A 20,294-nucleotide genomic window follows, 5' to 3' on the forward strand; every position below is an offset into this window, starting at 1 on the left:
TGTTGCTCTTTTTCATCTTGAAAGTTTCATGTGTCTGCGCGCCTAGCCTCTGGGCGTGTCATCCCATTAGACAGTGCCCCACTATAGTAGAAATCAGTGTGCTAAGACTATGCTTATTTTGGCTCAGCTAAGATTTTCAGTATTTAGCATTGAAAATCTGATACATAACAATGTGGAATTATATAGGTGGGTTCACTACGCCATCTTTCATTCGCTATTCTTACATGTTAGTGTCTTATTCTATGTACTCCTTGAGCAGTTTGTTGCCGACTCTCGTTAGTTCATCTGCCCTACAATACCCTTCGATATCGCAGTGGCCATGAGCCCATATTACATTTAGGCGAAATAACTCAGCCATCTCGTTAAGAGATGTGCGGCATTTCATGGCTACCTTAGAGGTAGTCGACTGCTATGTGAGAGATTTTATCGCCGCCTGGCTGTCAGTGAAAATGTAGATATTTATCATCTAACACACCCTCACGTACATACATATTACATGTTTGTAATTCCACAACTTACTTTGCTTGATAAGCTGCTTTTGAGCACGTTGCGATTTGCGATTTACAAATTTGCCATAAAAACTTGGCTTCGATTGCATTTGCGTTGGTTGGCCGTGCTGCTGCTGCTGCGCCTGTTGTTGCTGTTGCTGTAGTATGTTGACTGGTATGCCCGATTCTGGGCTGGAGTAAACTGAATTTAGACGATTGCGATTAAACGCCATGCCGCTCGATGAATAGGCGGTGGATTGGCTACGTATGGAACCCATGCGTGAGAGCTGACGTACAAGCCAATTATTTTTGCGCCGCTCCACCATAGGTGTATCAACGCTCTCCTGCAATTATTACCAAACAGTTAGGGTACTTCAAATTATAAAAACAAACAATGAAAAATTTCTTTACTAACATAATCTGCGTAAACATCATCGACGAGTCCACGTTTCCCACCACCTGGCACAATATTCGCATACATGGCATCCTCCTTCTTCACTTTGTAATTTTCTGCTGAACCTTTGGGCTCTTCACGCCTATAATGCTCTGAGGCGACGGTGTATGGCAATTCCTTTGGCACCACGCATTCCCAATACTGGTCGCGCAGTAATTCAGGATGCTCCTCGTGCATCTCATCGACAATCATATAGGCAGCCTGGAATAAAGTTAAAATACGGTCAGATCGAAATTTATTGTTAAGCATAGAAAATTATGCTTCAATTATTAAGGTTTTATTGACATGGGTAAGCACTTTCTTTGAAAGTGGTGTAAGTCCATTTTCACAAAAAATTATTTAATGATAAAAATGAATACAATTTACTATGAATTTTTTATTTATAAACTTTTTCCAAAACAAATCTGTTAAAAATTTCATAGTTTTTCACGGAATTTCGATTTTCCCCACTTATTATTGAACATAAAACCATGCAGGGGTATCCAAGAAATTGCTTCTTGTTGATTGAAGCATTTAGAAAATGGAACCATACAACAACATGTTACAGCGATATGTGGACTGGAAAAAATAGAAATTTGATATTGGCGTTAATTAAGTTTAAAGTTTTTCAATCCCCCAAGAAAATATAAAAACTTTATTTTGCTTGAAATAAAACATGTTGATTTTGCTTCTAAAAAATCCTTAACAGATGTTAAGAAGGGGAAAATATTAATGGCGAAAAAGTAAATTGGATGAAGATATGTTGGATAAGTGTTTTAAACAAAATGTTCTATAAAGTTACATTTAGTGAGAATGAGTATTTTAAATTCACTCTGATGGGGAGACCCCAGAACTTTGAAAATATATATAGTACTAACGCATTCACATTATCATTCTCAGAAGCATCCCACTCGAAAAATGTACAGATATGATTGATTTATTACCATATATCGCTTAAATACATAATGACTATTTTCGAAAACTTGACCATAATGAACAATTTTTAAATGTATTAGAATGAATGTATTAATAGTAAAGAGTAAGTATAAATAATTTTGGTTGAAAAGTAAATATCGAAATAAAGTCTCTTTATTTTGTTATTTTTTGTTTTTCTTGTTGCAGAAGTATTTGAAAAAAATTTAATAAAAAAAATTGGTTTTGAAAATGTAAGATTTTTACTTTTTTCTGACTATGAGAGTGATGTAAGTCCTTTTATAATCATTAAAAGTATAAATTTTTGCTTATCACATTTATAAAATAGTTACATTATAAATTTAAATTAGTTTATTGTTGAAAAAATGCAAAATGTTAACATATATCCATGTTTTTTCAAATTTTTCAAATAAATATATCAATATATACACTTACGCTACTTTCAAAGTGATTTCACCAATCGATTTTAAAACTTAAAATAGCAAAGTTTCATAATGAAATTTTACCACTATATTTTACGGAATATGGGAAATTTTTCATGAAAATAGGTCTGTTGTGATACCACTGTGCGATGTGTGAACCTCATTGTTTTACTTTGTGGAACCACTTTGTAGCTCTTATGAAGAGCCGGATTAGTTCATAAGAGAATTGAAAAAATATTTACCAAGAAAACCTGCTCTGATTTTAGGTTAAGGCTGGATAATTGCAAAGGAAGTGTCAACTGTTTCTTCCTCTTCCCCATTTCTACAACTTCTACAGTATTCATGGAAAACTGCCAAAGAGCCAATGGCCGGTTATACAAGCCACGAGCTTCGAGATATCCTCTCTTGAAGGGCTAAGCAGTTTTTGCCTTTTTCTTATTTATTTGTCTTCATCTCAACATGCCCTATTGGCCTCTTGTATAATTAATTTTAAATTATTAATGGTTATAGGTATCCCGAGGATACTTTTATCACCAAGCAGTTGAAGAGTAATACCTTTCCTGCCATTTCTGTGCAACTTTTGATTTTAGTATAAGCGCATTTATTGATTTAATAGCCGCCTGGCTATCCGAGAATATATTTATAGTAGTCACTTATTTTATATCTACATAGAACTTTTGCCTGATAGGCGCTGCAGTAGTCTGGCAGCCGAACGGATGGTTCAATTCCGAATTCTTTCGAAAATATATTTTAGCCAACCTTATCGTCCAGCTTGGAATCATCTGTACAGAAATTTAATTCCCACCTACTCCTCACTAAACAGGCCGCTCTTTCTATAGCGGCCACATGCAGGCAAGTTGATTGGCACTTCGAGCGCTTTGTTTGAGGTAGTCCTAAAAGCTCCAGGAATGCATAAAAAAGCTGTTTTTTTGACCTTACTCGTGATTTTAGCTTAACTCACCTTTTGAGCAGATGGCCACCATACAAGTATTCTACAGATGTATAGAGCCAATGTGTAATACGACGTGTTAACCCCCACACCAGGAGAAAAAGCAGAAAAAGCAGCGGAGCGACTGCTGACAATAGGCCGGTGGCAGCAGGAGTGGGATGAGTCACAAAGCGGACGTTAGACCTACAAACACGTACAACGTGTTGATGAGTGGTTAATGAGAAAACATAGAGACACCGACTATCACCTTTCGCATTTGCTCAGCGGACATGGCTGTTTTAAGCTGGCACACAACCCTTTCTGTCCAAACTGCCCGAATACTGACGAAAACGCAGAACATGCCATGTTTTATTGCGACCGCTTTAGAGAGGAACGAGCTGTACTGGAGAAAGCCCTGGGTCATCAACCGTCCTCCAGCACCCTCATACGAGATATGTGCGCAACCAGCGGTAAGTGGAAGGCAGCGCAAACGTTCGCAGGTAAGATTATGACGCGACTTCGCCACATTGATTGGGAACGCAAAGCGTTTTAGTTCGTTTCTGACGAATCGACAACAAGCACAGACGTTTGAGTGAAACACTCAATACAGTATCGTACAGAAGACAAGACGGTAGTAAGTTAAGATAACATTACTGCAAGTTTTCTCATGTCTCCTTTACTTTGGTACCACCTATAAACACAGTGCCTTCGGACATAAACGCGGCTCTATCCACAAACTATACCTTTGAGGTCTCAGGGTAGAATTAGCCGAAGTGCAATCCTCCATTAGTATATATAGTATTAGTTGAAGCGTGCCCCAAATATCATTGGTGTGACGGCACCATTGAGATGTTTCTGACATTTAGATTTCACCCTCCTTCCAAAAAAAAAACAACAAAAAAACCCATTTTGCAAGAATATAATGCAACGTTGGCCTTCTTTTCTCTTTCCTCAATATTAGGTTTCCACGTGAGGTTCCTATCTAATATGAGTCCTAAGTACTTAACATTCTGCCTTCAAAGTAATCTCCACACCTTTGAAAACTAGCGGGGAGATTATAGGAAGCCTATATTTCTTTGTAAAGAGAATTAGTTCAGTTGTTGTGAGGATTATATCTAGTCCCCTACTCTTCGTCCAGTCATGCTAGACATCAGAATATCCATACGAGATATTTGCCTTTAACCGGAGTTGCTAGATCATCACTTGGCAACTCCTTCTCTCCAAGTTCAGCATTAGTGTTTACAGCCAAAATCCAAACAAGAGGGGAAAGGACTCCTTCTCGAGGTGTGCCTCTGCAGACCTGTCTTGTTAGAGTAGTGCTGCTTAATTTAGCCATTACTTTTCTTCTGACAAGTATAGCTTCTATTAGGCAACAACGTTTGGTTCAACTACAAAATCTTCTAAAGAATCTACTCTAGCGTTTGCATTTATATTGGGGAATGCGCTTTCCCTCTATTCTATTTTATACCATTATTACGTATTTGTTGAAAATTGAACATTAATGATCGCAAGCAAGGCAAAGTCGGCAGTAGAATACATTTATTTGAAATGCTAGTGTTTCTTGACGAGCGTAGGCCGTAGCCTTGAAGAGAAAAGGAATGTTGAATGAACTACTTAATGTTATTACCAAACTCGCCCATACTGTATGCATTCGTCCGAACGTCGTCTTTACTTTGTTTAGCCTGCAGTTGGCATCTTCACCTCCCCCGCCGTCTACCGTGATAGTGCAGCCGAAGCAGCGGAAGCTTTCGACAAGTTTAGTAGATTAAAAAATATAAAATTTCTAACCCAGAACATAACATTTTTGCTTGATTCCGAATAAGAAGGCAGATTTTAAGAAAGTGGAACACTTTCCGTTATACCTACATATATATAAATTTTTTGAGTTCTGAGAAAATGGGTTCACTACTATAAATTGTCATTATCACCGGATATATGTATAATAGTTAATCGATTTCAAAAATTTTAAAATTTTTATCCAAGATGCATGAAATATTTTTCAATTAGACTATCGGCTTAGGACCTTCATTGACCAAAAAATTTAGTTTTTCAGTAAATTACGTATTAAAAAACCATATTTACGTCTGCTTTCTTTTACGAAAATTACAGTATGTCTTTTTAAAAAGAAAATGAAATGCGCAATAAATAAATAAATAGTAGCGTAGCAAAAACAACCGCTCTCAAATTTACACTTCTCTCTACTAGCGCTTCATCCTAAGCTAAGCATAAGTTTTACGCTTGTTCATTCAAATTCTTGTGTCAATTAATTGATCAAAAAAGTGTGATTGAATGCATACAAGCATCACTTACGTACGTACCGTTATAAAAATAGCGGCTTTTATTATCTGCATAAGCAAGTTTCCTATACAAAAAGTGTAAATACCGCCACTTCAACTTATAGTCATAAAAACTCTTCAAAACTTATTACGTGCAACGAGCAAATCATTTTCATTTGCATTTACTTTCATTAAGATTCATTGCTGTGAAAGCCAATAAAAAAACTGCTGGCGAAAAGTGTTGAAATAAAAATCAGTGGTAGATCATGAAAAGGGGCAAAATACTACAAATTTGGAGCAAATTGCAAACTATTGGGCGGCCGCCCATTTTATTTATTTTATTTTAGTTACGACCTGAATAAGCAGTATAATAATAATATTACAATAATTTTTTAATTAAAAGTGTGCCAATTTGTAAAAATATTATAAATAGTACCTTTTTAAAAACGAATTAAAGGTATTTAAATACTACATTTTTAATACAAACATCTGGTTGCATATATTTTGGCCACCACCAGTCGCCACCTTATAGGCGAGTGCAGCTCATATTGAAGAAGAGTTAAAGAGTTTTTTACGCTTGTTTGTGCATACTAATTCATACGCTTTTTGTTCCACTTATTATGTAACAACATTCAATGTGCTCCTAATATGGCTAACAAGCACGCTTATAAGAGTGAGAGTACGCACACGGAATTACCATCAGTCATTCACCGCCAACGCGAATTTGAAACGAAAATATTTGATATGTAGACCCCGCACAGCCACGTACAGTGGGGCAAAAATTAACAATGAAATTAACAAAAACCGCCTTTTTTATATTTTATGTGAAAAAATTACTTTTCGTATCAAATTGTGAATGAAACAATGCAGTTAGTACTTTATTATCAACGATTTTTTATCGAAATCTTTCGTTTTTGCTACAGTAGGGTTCCCTTTTTTTGTACATATGAAGCAAAAGCGATTTCTATCAATGCTTAAGGACTCTTTGTATACTGCGTTCATTGCCACCTTGTGTAAGTTGGAAAGCTCTTGTAGGAGATGCCATCGATATTAATATCGTCCGTGGTGGTGGCCTAATTTTAAAATAACTGTAGGGTATCCCTGCGGCTGAAACTAGTAACTCACAACTTTCTAACATAATATTGAAGAAGCTGAAAGAAAGTGAATTGCGTTGCTTAAAAGCGACCCTCGCTGTGTTCGAATGTTTTGGAGAGGAACTGTCCATTTTCAATGGGGTTAATGGGCATGGCAAAAACAATAAGTATGAGTTTCTAGAAAGGATATAAAATTTAGAGATACTTATGGCAGGCGTGCTATTAAAAGCGGCTTTTCTTCTTCATCTTGATTGGCACGATAACCACTTAAGCGAATTGCACGAGTTTAACAAAGCATGCCAGTGACACAAAGTGAAGCTAAGTCCTTCTCCACCTAAACTTTCCAACGTAAAGGAGGCCTTCCTGTTCCACTGTTACCACCAGCTGGTACCGTTCGGATGACATGACCCATCCAATGTAGCTTCTGGATCTTTATTCGTTGCACTACGTCTATTATTGTTCACTCATGTGCGATACTCGTACTCGTCAACGTGCTAAGGTTGGTCCAAAAATGTTTCGCAGAATCTTTCTCTCAAGCACTCCGAGGGACGCCTGGTCGGATGTCCAAAGTGATTATCCGTTGGATTTTAAAGCTGATATTATTATCGGTATTGATCCTATTTCATAAATAAACGAAATATCTTACAACTGCAAAATTATAATTGTCAACAGTGAAGTGAATGCCGATACGCGAGAGCGCCGACTGCTTGTTTGAAGCCAGGAGGTACTTCGTTTTGTTCTCATTCATCATCAAGACCTATTCGCTTCGTTTTTGTATCCAATTTGGAAAAGACAGAACTAGCAGCGCGGTTTTTAAGACCGAAGGGTGTCAATATCATCAGCATATGGTAGGAATTGTAAGATTTTAAAATAAATGGTGTCTGAGCAATTAAGTTTTGCGGCTCACACGATCTTTTCCAACAACAGGTTAAAGAAAACACGGTCACCCTGACTGAAGCCTCGTTTAGTACCAATATCTATTGTGGATTTTTCAGAACTAATTTAGTCCTGATTACACGACTATCGATAGGACCGATATTGAGAAGCTTCGCCCAGCAGTAATCGATACGAACGGCAGAACTCATTCCGCACTTAGATTTTACTCTAACGGAGTTAGAGTTTTTTTATGATCTGAAAAGTCAAAACGTTATTTCTATCATGTGGAAGTTCTCAAACTAGCAACGTTTAATAATTACTGAAAGTTAAGAACTTAAAGCCTTTATTTAAAAAAAAATCTAACTTTTTACAAACCACCAGTGCATATTTTGCTGTGCATAATTTAAACATCGTCGTACAAGCCTTGAAGACGGTCCACGTCAAGAACGTCTAAAAACTGCAAGAACACCAGAAATCTTAGAAAAATTACGGGATATCGCGTTGGAAAATCGTCGAGTGACTGCAAGAGATTTAGTAGAAGAACTAGGTATCTCATTAGGCAGCATAAGCTATATTTTGACTAAAGTATCGGATTTCAGAAAACTGTGTGCACAATAGGTGCCGAAAATGAATAACAATGGGACAAGAACACATTCGATTCCGACTTTTCAGCATTTTTCAATGAATAAATTTGATTTTGTACACGAATTTAGACTTGGGTCTATCACCATGATCCTAAATCAAAACATGAGGTTAAAAAGTGGGGTGAACCTGGTTTTTCGTATTCCAAATGAGTGTTCAAAAATCGGCCGAGAAGCTATTAGCATCAGTTTTTTGTAATATGAAAGGAATTTCGTTTATGGAAAGGGGTGAAACAATAAATTCGTAGTATTATTATAAACTTTTAGACTAGATGCCGGCAAAAATGTGTGGCAAAAGACCCAGTTTACAAAAGAAATTGTTTTTTACATCTAGACAATGCCACAGAGCATTTTGACAATGGCTAAAATCCATGAATTAAAGTTCGAAATATTGGATCATCCACCGCATTCAACAGATTTGGCTCAAAGCGATTTCTATCTGTTTCCAGCTCTAAAAAATTCATGCGTGGAAAAGTGTTTTTGACTCATCTAATGATGAGGTCATAACAGCTGTAGAAGCATATTTTGTAGCCCTTCCAAATTCTCACTTTTCAGGGATGGAATTCATAAATTGGAATCTCGTCGGAATAAGTGTATTGATGTTCAGGGAGACTTTGCTGAACAATAAAGTGTATTTCACATCATACAATTGTGTTTTTCTTGTCGAACCGCAAAACTTATTGAACAACCTAGTATTGATCTCGATTCTTTCATACTGCTACGTACAATCGTTTTGTGAACAAAATTATAATACCTTTTGTATGTATTGTTGTATTTTTGTATTGCATACATATATGTAGATACGTATGTATGTATTATGTATGTGTGTTTAAGTAAAGCACTGCTATTGTGACGCTTTTCATTTTCTATGCAAAATTGTCACGTTTCGTTGCAAAAGTTTGGATGACAATTAGATTTTTCGTTTTTTTTGTTGTTTCATTGGAATTTGGCAACAACAGAAGTGGGACTTAAATTGTGCTCTACTTTCGGGAATATTTCCAGTAAACAACTCACGGAATGCATTAAAAAAAATGTCTTATATCTTTGTAAGCATATAAGTATGTATGCAGTACATATGTGCTGAAACTCCTGCACAATCACCGGATTTGAACCTCATCGAGAGCCAAATATAAGAAAATATGACATGCATAACAAATCTGATCTTAAAAAAGCGACACTTGGCGGAGTGAAACTATTTACATTAGTCCAGAATACACGAAAAATTGATTGACTCCATGACGCGTAGACTTCAAGCAGTAATTGTTAATAAAGGATACCCATCAAAGTACTAAATACCTTTAAATTTAAAAATTAGAAATACATAGTTGCTCTTTTTTAACTATATCAATTAAGCTGCGACGTGAATTCTCTGTATGTTTTTGTTTTTTTTTTATTTTTGCATTACATTGAAGTGAGTGGACATGTTTTTGTATTCTATGTGACACTTTACAAAAAATTCGAAATAAGCTGTGAGGGAATGTACATAAATATATGTATTTCCCTAGAAGGACATTTATATTTTTAGCACAGTAAAGACATTCTTCGCGGAAAGGACGACACCAGCTTTTAAACTTATCGCAGTTTGCAGCTAGACCCAAACACCATATAATAAAAATGCCATTTTTTATTCGGAATATCTTTTTAATAATTTGAATGTGTCTTAATTTATTCTAATGTACTATTAAACTTAAAAATTTAATTATTTATGTTAAATTTTTTTATTTAATTTTTGGTTCAAAGCCTCTGCCAAAATTATATGAAAAAGTAACATTAATCATATTAAATTTCACAAATTAGTTCGAGGGTGCATCTTATGCTTAAGACTAAAATAAAAGCTCTGTTTTATGAATTTTAAACTTTATTTTGCACATGAAACACAGATATCAGTTTTATGCTCACCACACAAGCCTTTTTGATATTTGGCACAAGAAGATTTAGTTATTCGCCATTTGGATGCTGGATCATCTTCTTCAGCTATTGCCATTTGTAGGTAGATATATTTTGTGGAGCCGGTTTTTTATATTTACTACATTAAGTTTTTTATTCAACTGCTTTTGAATGGGTGTAGAGTGGAAATATTTCATAAATTTTAAGAGGCTAAGTGGTTTCTATCCTAATTGTAACATAAGTATTATGGGAGTATGAGGCCCTTTGTTCTACCTAGGAACTATGCTATGGGAATATATAACACAAATATTTAAAAAATCTATATGACCCAACTTTTAGTGGGTCCAAAATATTTTCGAACAAGCGAGTAGAGCCATGCACTTGATGCATAATATTTTGTCCGTATCTAAAGGGTTTTCCAATAACAGGTGTTAGGTGTTAAACAGGATAGATCGTAAACGATTTTTTATGGCCGGAAATGGATGGTATTGATCTGGACATCGTTCATTTTCAACAAGACGGCGCTACGTGCCACACAAGCAACGAAACCATTGATCTTTTACGGGAAAAGTTTCCGAACCGTGTTATCTCTCGAAGAGGTGATCAGAATTGGCCACCGAGATCTTGTGATTTAACACCTTGTGACTTTTTTCTTTGAGGCCACGTGAAGGAGAAGGTCTACGCCGACAGCCAAGGGTCGATTCAAGACCTCATAGATGGGATTCGTGAGGCTATCGGGGGCATAGGGCAGCCACTTTGCAATTCGGTTATGGAAAATTTCATGAAATGGATATTGTCCTGTAAGCGTGGTCGTAGGGATCATTTGCCTGATGTTATTTTCCACTATTAACGGCATACCTTTCTCTTTATAATGAAATAAACATCCGATCAATTATATTAAAAAATAGCACTTTTGTTTGAATATCAAAATAACACCTCTTAAAAAAAACCTCCCTTTACGAGACTTAGTTTTTTGCGTAGACTACTTATTACGAGGTTTTACACGTTTTCAAAAATGTGAATATATTAGGCTTTTCACACAAAGTTTCCAACGGGATATCATATCTTCGTCTGAAGAAAAGTCTTCAGAAGAATTTTCATCTTCACTTAGCTCTCCCAAGCCAAACTAAAGTTCGTCTATCGCTCCATCATCCTTATCCGGTACAATAATGTTATAATGCCTGTCATCAGCCAGAAATTTTTCAATTTTCTCGTTATTTAATGAATAATGCTTTGTCGTAAAATAACTCCTAAAAAAGTATTGCTTTATTTGCAAAAGTCACGCAAAAGACATTGTTCGTCGTTCCGACGACGCAAGCTTTTTAAAACGATGCTTACAATGAACTGGCGCAGCTTAACGTGCGCACACAACTTAAGCTCACCAACTACTAAAGCGGCAAAAAATTAAATAAAACAAGGAGGGGAAACAATAATAAAATGTAAACTGTAATAAAATGTAGAGCGTCGTCGAAACGACGAACAATGTATGCCTAGAGAATGTACATATGTATGTCTGTATGCCACCTCCACTCTCCTATGTGAAATACTTACATACCGATGAGTTTTTTTAACAAGCATTTGCTGCTTGTTATAGTTTATTTAATGACATAAATTTAATAAATCAGAGTTTAAAGCTTTGAACAAAAATTTAAAAATATTGAACAAATTAATAATTCGATTACGAGTTTTGTACCAAAATATTTAGAAAAATTTCCAGTATGCAGATTTATAACTAACCGTATTTAAGTGCAATAAAGGCAAGCATGAAATAACTAAAAATTTAATTAACTTTAGTTTTTGGTAATTTTTTGCGCTACAAAATATTTCACGCATCAGTGTTCGTCGTTAGTAGGTTTTTCTTTCAAATTCACTTCCGAGCCCAAAATGCCATCGCTTGGCAGGAGTTATTCTTGATTTGCTCTCTCTCTTGTTTTTCCAGTATTCAACTGACAAGGTTGTACGAAAGTGAGCTGCCTAGTCTAACAGTCCAATGATACTTACTTCGAACACGCAGCTTCAAAGTCAACAAATGAGGAAAAATAAAAGTTTAAAAAGTGATTAAGAGTTTTGCAAGAATAAATAGTTTTGATTTCGAAAATTATCTTCACTCCAATTTATAACGTTTTTCGCATATTTCCTTGACCTTGACTTGAGAGCATTTACAACAAAGAAAAGCTCATTAGTATTACTTAAGTTATAGCGTACATTTTTATACCCGAGCGCACTTGTACACAAGGGTATTGTAATTTTTTTCATATAATGGTTGTACGGGTATGCAACAGCATAAAGAAGTTGAGATTGATGTAGACATGTGAGTTTTTTTCAAAATCATTCGTTTCTCATCTAATTTAAATATTTTTTTATTTTTGTCGTAGAATGGGTTAAATATTTGTTAAAATCCAAGTTTCAAATCACGTAGAGTATGCAGTTCTAGAGTCCATATTGTATTACTTAGGGTAAGTGTAAAGTGTCTCCAAAATCGCGTTGAATTTTCAATTTTTTTTGCTGGCGGTGTTGTGCATTTTCTTCATATAATGAGTGCCCGATATTTTTTTATATAGAAGAAAACACCCAACGGCGTCAGCGAAAAAATTTAATACAAATAATGAAATAAGCGGTGTCAAGCGCGATTTTTTGTGTGAATTTCGACAACGAATCAATAAATCTCCAATAAACGTGCACCCCACCTCTTTTAGATCAATCATAAATATTATACTCGTATTATTAAGATCAGATAGAAGTCACACTCACTATTTTATTTGTACTAAATATGCTTTCGTCCGTCTGATGTTACAAGTTATGGCTCTCATTGTCAAGTAAACACAATTTAAATTTTACTAAATTGTGAGCGGCTATATAAAGTTCGGCCCGAACAGAATTTAACCCTCCTTACTTATTTATCTCTCACTTGATCAAAAAATTAATTAAAGTCTTTTTCTCTCTTTCATTCTATTCTATTGCGCGGATAAACCAGTTTGTTTGCTTGTAAACTAACTCAATGTTCGCAAACGTATTCAAAGTATTGGAAGCACTCGCCAATTTTGAGTATAATTTAAAGGTGGTTCTGCATCTTTAGCTTGGAGGGAGTATGCAGGTAAGCATGAATGAACATACATACGTATAAGCATAATATTACTTATATATCGAGTATTGCCACAAGTAGTCGAGTTTGCGGCTTTGTTGTTATTCAAACTTTGTCAAATCTTTAAATCGAAACAGAATACAGTGATTTATTATTTTACACACACAAATATAGTATGTGCGTCGGTATGTATGTATGTACCCATCAAACCTTTTTGTTTGATATCAACGTCCGATGAATTTTGTAAGAAATAGCTTTCTCAAACCACCAATGACATAGTCAAAGGGATTTTTCTAATTGGTATCAAATGAAACAATTTTTTGTTAATACTATATTTCATACTTTTAATATTTTTTTATTCAATATTTTCAATAAATTACTTAAATAAAAATTTAAATTAGAGTTTTTAAATTAAAAACTTGCATACAAAATAAAACTGGCGGCCGCCGTAGCCGAATGGGTTGGTGTGTGACTACCATTCGGAATTCACAGAGAGAACGTAGGTTCGAATCTCGGTGAAACACCAAAATTAAGAAAAACATTTTTCTAATAGCGATCGCCCCTGGGCAGGCAATGGCAAACCTCAAAGTGTATTTCTGCCATGAAAAAGCTCCTCCATTTGTGGAACATCATCAAGATCCACGCCATAGGAGGAGGAGCTCGGCCAAACACCCAAAGGGGATGTACGCGCCAATTATATATATACATATACATATAGATACAAAATAAACTTAGCTGTTTAACATTGCACCTTTAACAACGGCACATCTAAAAAAATTAAAACGAAATCGAAAAGTAGGGCATATTCACGATGTATTGTTTGTGGAGGTGTGGCCAACATCAGCACATTAACCGACTCTTAGCAGTTTTGAAGGAATCAGCTGATTTGCTGTTGTACGAAAAATTGAAACCGGTTTGATTATGAACAAATTGGAACTAATCTGGTCATATACGAAAAAAACTGGCACAAATTGCGCTCATGTTACTTCACTGTCATCTGACCACCTGGACGAGTGTGCCAATACGTTTGAAATTAGCGGTGTCGAATTTCCGATTTATCAAATGATACTAAATTTCAGTACAAATCGAGAAATAAGGTTTGAGAGAATGGTGAAAATAATTTTAGAGGCGTACTCTTTAGCGGCTCTGAGCGAATTCGACACAATCAGCCGATGGAGTGACGTCACCTGAGATGTGTTTACAAAAAAACTTAGATTATGTTGGTGATATACGAAAAACATTAGCCAATGGTACTTCGTTGCCGTCTGAACAACGACTGATTGGTGGAGTGTGCATCACTAACACATACAAAAACAACCAAAAAAAAAATAACGCAGCTTTTGCTCATGCTGCTTCGTTGCTATCTGAACAACGACTAACCAAGAATGATAGAAACAAAATTGCGCCCATCAGAGAGTGCGTAACGTCACATTGGCCGAGTTGTGCAGTGTTGCCAACCCTCTGCTCTTTGCAATAAATTTAGTGCTATTTTATATATCGAAATACGAAAATTTTTAAATTGGTGTTTGTTTCTTATTTTTAAGTTACAACTACCGAAACTATAAGTTAAAAAAGAAAAAACTTAATTATTAAACAAAAGAATGTTAAAAAAGGTCACTCTGAGAAGATTTTAGTGTTAATGAAAATTTGTTGGTTCTCACAAAATTTGATATTTTGAAAGTGTAAATTTAATTTTTTGCTCCTTTTAAGGTTATGCAAGAATATTAAATGTCTATCTCTCAACTTTACTTAACATTTTAAACCTCTTTACACATTTTAAAAAGCATTTGAATTTACTGAAAGCGAATTAAAACCGTATTACACACCGTTTCTACCGGTCCTCAATCCTCAGTGGGACATAGGGCATCAAAAGGTGTATCCATAGTAAAAATAAGCAAAACAATACCAGAAAATACTGAGGAACCCATAACGACATTTTTACAAAAAGAGTACCTTATCTTATTACATAAAATATAGCAAAAAAGTCGTTCTCTTAACAAAAAAACTCATAAATTACATTGTACGTAACAATAACATATTTATTAAAAAAAAACGCACATTTTAAAGGTAATTTGTCACGCATACAAAGTTCTTTAAGTAATTAAATAAAAATTTGGTGTTTTATTTTCTTTAAATGGGCATTTTAGTGCGTTTTTATATCCAAAGCTAAGCAACACTGCAGTAGAGAGAGAGATTTGGCTGCTGAAAGCAAAAGAACACCAATAACGACTGCAATGGCGGACAATGCGATCAGATGTTAAAAAAAAGTAAAGCTAAATAAAACTGAGTGAATTATTGAACTAATTTAAAAATATGTATATGTATTTTACAAAATTATAAACATTACTTTTAATTAGAACAAGCTAGAAAAATGTCATGAAGAAAGAACTAAAACTCCGAGACCAAATAACAAAAAAAAAAATGCTAAATCAAGTTACGAAAATGGTAATCTGGCCATACTGGTGCTAATACGACGTAACTTATTGTCAAATTCGCTGAGAGCAAAGGAACGGTACCTCGATAGGCTCCATCTCATTATTCTTTCCATCATGACGACTAACGACAACGAGTGTGGGAATACATGTGAAAGGATCTCCCGGCAGCCGAAGCTCCCCTCACAATTTGATTTTTCACTATAGTTGAAGAGCAAACTTGGTAAATCTATCATCTTTGGCTATTATTGAACGGTAGGAATGCTGAAACTCCGCTTGAACTATGAGTATATCCATTTTTGGAGAATATGTATTTTTTTTGTGCACCCAGCATGCACTTTACTTACTTCTATATTACAATCACCAACATTGCCATAAAAACACATACTTACATATGTACATACTCATATGTATATGCATCTATGAAGTGGCTCTTACAATTGTTTGGTTCAAAAACCAGTTCATTGGGGAATGTCTTGGTCGTTTTTCCCATCATGTTCAAAAAAGCTGTGCTGTAATATTTTTAGATTATTTTCTTTGTTGTCACTTTTTGCACGTGCATCCCTTTTATTGATATATGAAAAGATAGTCGTACGTTTACGTGTTCGTCAATAAATGCTTGGAAGATTAAGTTGATAAAAGAAAACTGGATGAAATATTTTTTGTCTCATTAGATTACAATTTGTACAGTGGTGGACAAAAGTATCCGGCTGCGCATCACCTATTTATTTTTATAATTTCAGAATCATAAAAACACTTCTTCCGGTTCTGCACACAGAAAACTTATTGGTGGACAAACACAGTGCATTGTGACTCGTAAATTGCTACACGTCACTGCCGATCAAACACACGAGCTCACAAACGCAAGATTTTACTACAGAGTTCTTAAGTGAGAAACACGACTGAGTTGAAGGATATGTCAAGCAGTGTTGCCGAATTTTGAATTTCGAAAAGCATCAAAACTTAAGAAATGCCTTCCGGTTAAGAACGGTGTTGTTTTTTGATAATTTTTTTTTTGTTCACGGTGTGATGTATTTTCTTCCATATAACGAATGCTCAAAATGTTGTTATATGGGAAAAATGAACAAGTTCGCCAGGCAAAAAGACATTTTTGTAAATCAACCCGATTTTTGAGCCGTTTCAAACTTCGTCTTTATTTTCCCAACATTCGATGAGCTATCAAACTGTCAAAAATTCTGATTAAAACGTTGAAAATTCTAACGAGAATTTGTGAGGTTATGTTTCTTAATATTGCACAAAATTTGAAACTTTAAGTAATGTGATTTTTGTTGTGGTATGTAGAAATTATATTTTTATGAAAATATATGTCGCGCTATGCGTGTGTTCATGAAAATATTTTCAAAATATCCGTACAGTAAAAAGTTAATCAAAGTACTCAGCAGATATTCTAGTTGGTGCACAGGTATTTGATGTTAAAAGCCAAACTATAAGGTGGCACAAAATTAATGATCTAATTATGTTTTTGAATAACTTTTTTAGTAAATAAAAACAAAATTTATTGAGTGATGGAAATCTTTATTTTGATTTGTATATGCTTTATAGCTTTTCTGCTTGCATACTGCAGCTTTTTGGTTCAAAAGTGCGAAAAATTATTGACTTACGACGAAATATTGTAAATCTTCGCAAAGGGTGATTAATTTTGCGTCACCTTGTAGTTCGAGAGTGACCAGAATTGTATTAGTTAGAAAATTACTGATTAGAGCTCTATTTAAAATAAATATTCTTCAATTATATTTTGTGTTTTTATTGTTTTTTTTTTGTTTTGTTTTTAAATAGTAATATTTAAAAATTTGTAGACGAATATGAAGTTGATTTTATTTAATGTCAAAACAAACAAAAATTAGAAAAATATTATTTTAAAAAATTAAAATACATTAAGTCAAATACCTTTTGTGTAATGTTTTAATTTTTTAGAAATATTTTTTTAAATGTTTATTTATCAATTTTTGTTTAATTTGCAACTCGCCCAAAACTGGTGAACTGTGTTGTGATATAGAATGATATAGTTCATAATAGAAGGGCTGACTAGTTTATTAACTGGTATAACCAAATACAGGATAATTGGCATTGATATTGGAAGGGCATTGCCATGTTCAAAAAAAAAATATCAAAGACGAATCACTTCAGATGCAAAGCAAAGTGATAAAAATAACAGAACAACATCGAAGTTTGACTGACGGCTTATTTATGACTGTGTTTAAAAACCCGTTTTATGATCTATCATTTTTAATTACTTAAATTGAAGAATTAAATCTTAAGTTTATAATTAGTCATAGTTTTCTTATCCATTAGAGATAAACACATTATCTCTCATACATCTACATACATACATACGAATACAAATTAAAATAAATTTTACTTTAAAAAACTAGATACTAAAAAATTTTGTTTCGAATTTCCTTGAACCTAAGCGATGAAATTTTTTCTATGCTTGTCGTCATTCAAATAATCAAAATAACTATGAAATATAACTATTTGTATGTATGTGTATATGTATGTACGTACATATATACCCGCATGAAATATATACCCGTATATTATACCATAGTTATAAGTTAAAGACAATATTTAATATGTAACCCTGACTGGGTTGAAGAGCCACTCACCTAGCAGGGAACCGCAAATATGGTTTTACATATGTATGTATATAACCATACATATTTGTAAATGTATGTAGGTATGTAAATGTTAAATTACCACATCAAATTTCATGAAAACTTTTATTGTAGAAATATTCTTATACATAGAATTCGTTGCATGGTTTCTCGTTGCTTAGTAAGTTTTTTTAACATTTTTTTTGTATAGACTTACTTAAAAATTAACACAAATTCTTAATGAAAAGCCTGACAAGTTTTATAAATTGTAAGCAGACTGAAGGAATCATAATTTAAATTTTTGATAAATTTTCTTTAAAAATAAAGCACGAAAGATTTAAAAACAAACAAAAAAGGGAAAAAGTATAAAAAGTAAAGCAATGGGTAAGAATGTCTTTAGTGCATTAATTGTTTTCCATCAAATAGTCTCAAATGTTACATAGACTGTTTCTTTTTATATTATAAAAAAAATAAGTAAATACTATATCTTGAAAATATGTATAACTGAAAAGAAATTAAAAATGCTTAGAAACGATTTGACCGGTTCGATTCTAGCAAACAGTTTTGTATGACCTTATAATATTTATTATATTAAATATATTCAATAAAGGGTATGGTCACCACCATTTGCTATAAAGGCTGCACATGCTCGCGTGCCATACTTTGTGTTAATTTCTGCGCATGTTGCAGTCGTAATCAGCTCCAAAACAGCCGAATTTGCCGTGACAACTATGTGATCGCCGATATTTGTTTTCTTTTGAGTTTTGGCTTAACTATTCCCCGAAAATTTTTAATATGGCCGGCATCCGGTGACTGTGAAGGCCAATCCAATATTTCGATTCCATTTTGCGGTTTCCACTCTACATACCTGCGGCTTCGAAGCTTAGGATCACTGCCTTATTATATAATACAAGTTTGACTAGTTCTTCTAAACATCTTCGCAGCTGACGGTAATAATGATTTTTTGATCCATTTTATTCATCAAAAATTGCATTTAAATTGGCGGTTAACTCAAATTAAAGTCAAGTGCTTTTTCTGAGAAGTAGCCCCAAACATGAACCTTAACGAGATATCTAACAGTTCGCTGAAGTTGTCAATTATCAGCAGTACACCAGGAAGGACCGACATATACAACTATTCACCCAAAAGGAAAATTGATCAGTGAATATTACGTTTGTCCAATTCCGCTCAGAATTTATGAAATTTCAATGTATGATAACATTTCAATATGCTCCGGAATTGGAGGGCTTCTGCACGTAAACATACTCGAATCGTGTCTTTGGATGCATTAACACAACTTTTACTTAAAACTGCTTCACGTTCACTATACGATAAGTTCGGTTTTGTCTCTTGCTCTTGAGAGGTACATTTTTTGGACGTCATCCAAGGAAGTCGTCAACGTTTTTATGTAATTTATTTATGAACGTCTTCGACTTCTTCAAATATTTTTCTGCAGATGCACGTGGTATTCTTGGACCTTTAGGGTAAGTACTTAGGAGCACTGCTTGAAATCGTTTTTCATACGTGGAACTCATTTTGTAAAAATCCGGTACGCTTTACAAATTTCAACACAAAACAAACAAATTGCAAAATGCGTATTCGGAAGAGGATATCCCTGCTTGGCAATATTTAAATGTCTCTATAACGGAACCTAGACAGGCCTTAGACAGACTGTATTAAACAATAATTTAGAGAAAAACACTATATTATTTGCGCTTTTAATTTAAAGACTTCACAGGGGTTTGAGAATCTGTGAATTTCATAACATGAATTAAGTACTGCGCGTGAAAATAATATAAAATCTCAACATTTTGACCAATTTTGGCTATTTTTCTCCTGTTTTAGTGTTAGTTCTGTTTTATGTAAAGCTCATTGTCTAAAGAAAAACTAAGTAAGTTGTAATTTTAAAATAATTTGAAATTTTAGAGAACTAAAAAAATTTGGCAGATTTTCATAAAAATTTCAAACTTTTTAATAAACTGCGCCAACGAAAAAACTATTAAAAATTATCATGCAATTTGAGTCAGTTCAAACTTGCTCATTGTTATTTAAAAATTTAATGGGCTAGACAACTGCATACCCAAATTGTTTTAAATTTCTGTTAAAACTTTTAAAATTTTAATGAAAATTTTTCGAATTTTTACACATATTGTACAAAGTTTGGAACTTGGATTAATATTTTATTTA

General features: G+C 34.1%; 1 protein-coding gene across 2 annotated transcripts in view; it reads right to left on the reverse strand.

Moving 5' to 3' along the window:
• The window catches only part of LOC129240878 (bestrophin-2-like), a 61,355-nt gene that overhangs the window by 3,980 nt on the left and 37,081 nt on the right, over positions 1–20,294 (reverse strand). For both annotated transcript variants that reach the window (XM_054876930.1, XM_054876929.1), the window contains exons 7-8: positions 904–1,143; positions 520–832 (exon numbers count right to left, since the gene is read on the reverse strand). In XM_054876930.1, coding sequence (XP_054732905.1) covers positions 520–832; positions 904–1,143 — 553 coding nt within the window. The remainder of the gene's footprint in view (positions 1–519; positions 833–903; positions 1,144–20,294) is intronic.

This window comes from Anastrepha obliqua, chromosome 3 (genome assembly GCF_027943255.1).
Source record: "Anastrepha obliqua isolate idAnaObli1 chromosome 3, idAnaObli1_1.0, whole genome shotgun sequence".
In the NCBI taxonomy this organism is placed as follows: Eukaryota; Metazoa; Arthropoda; class Insecta; order Diptera; family Tephritidae; genus Anastrepha; species Anastrepha obliqua.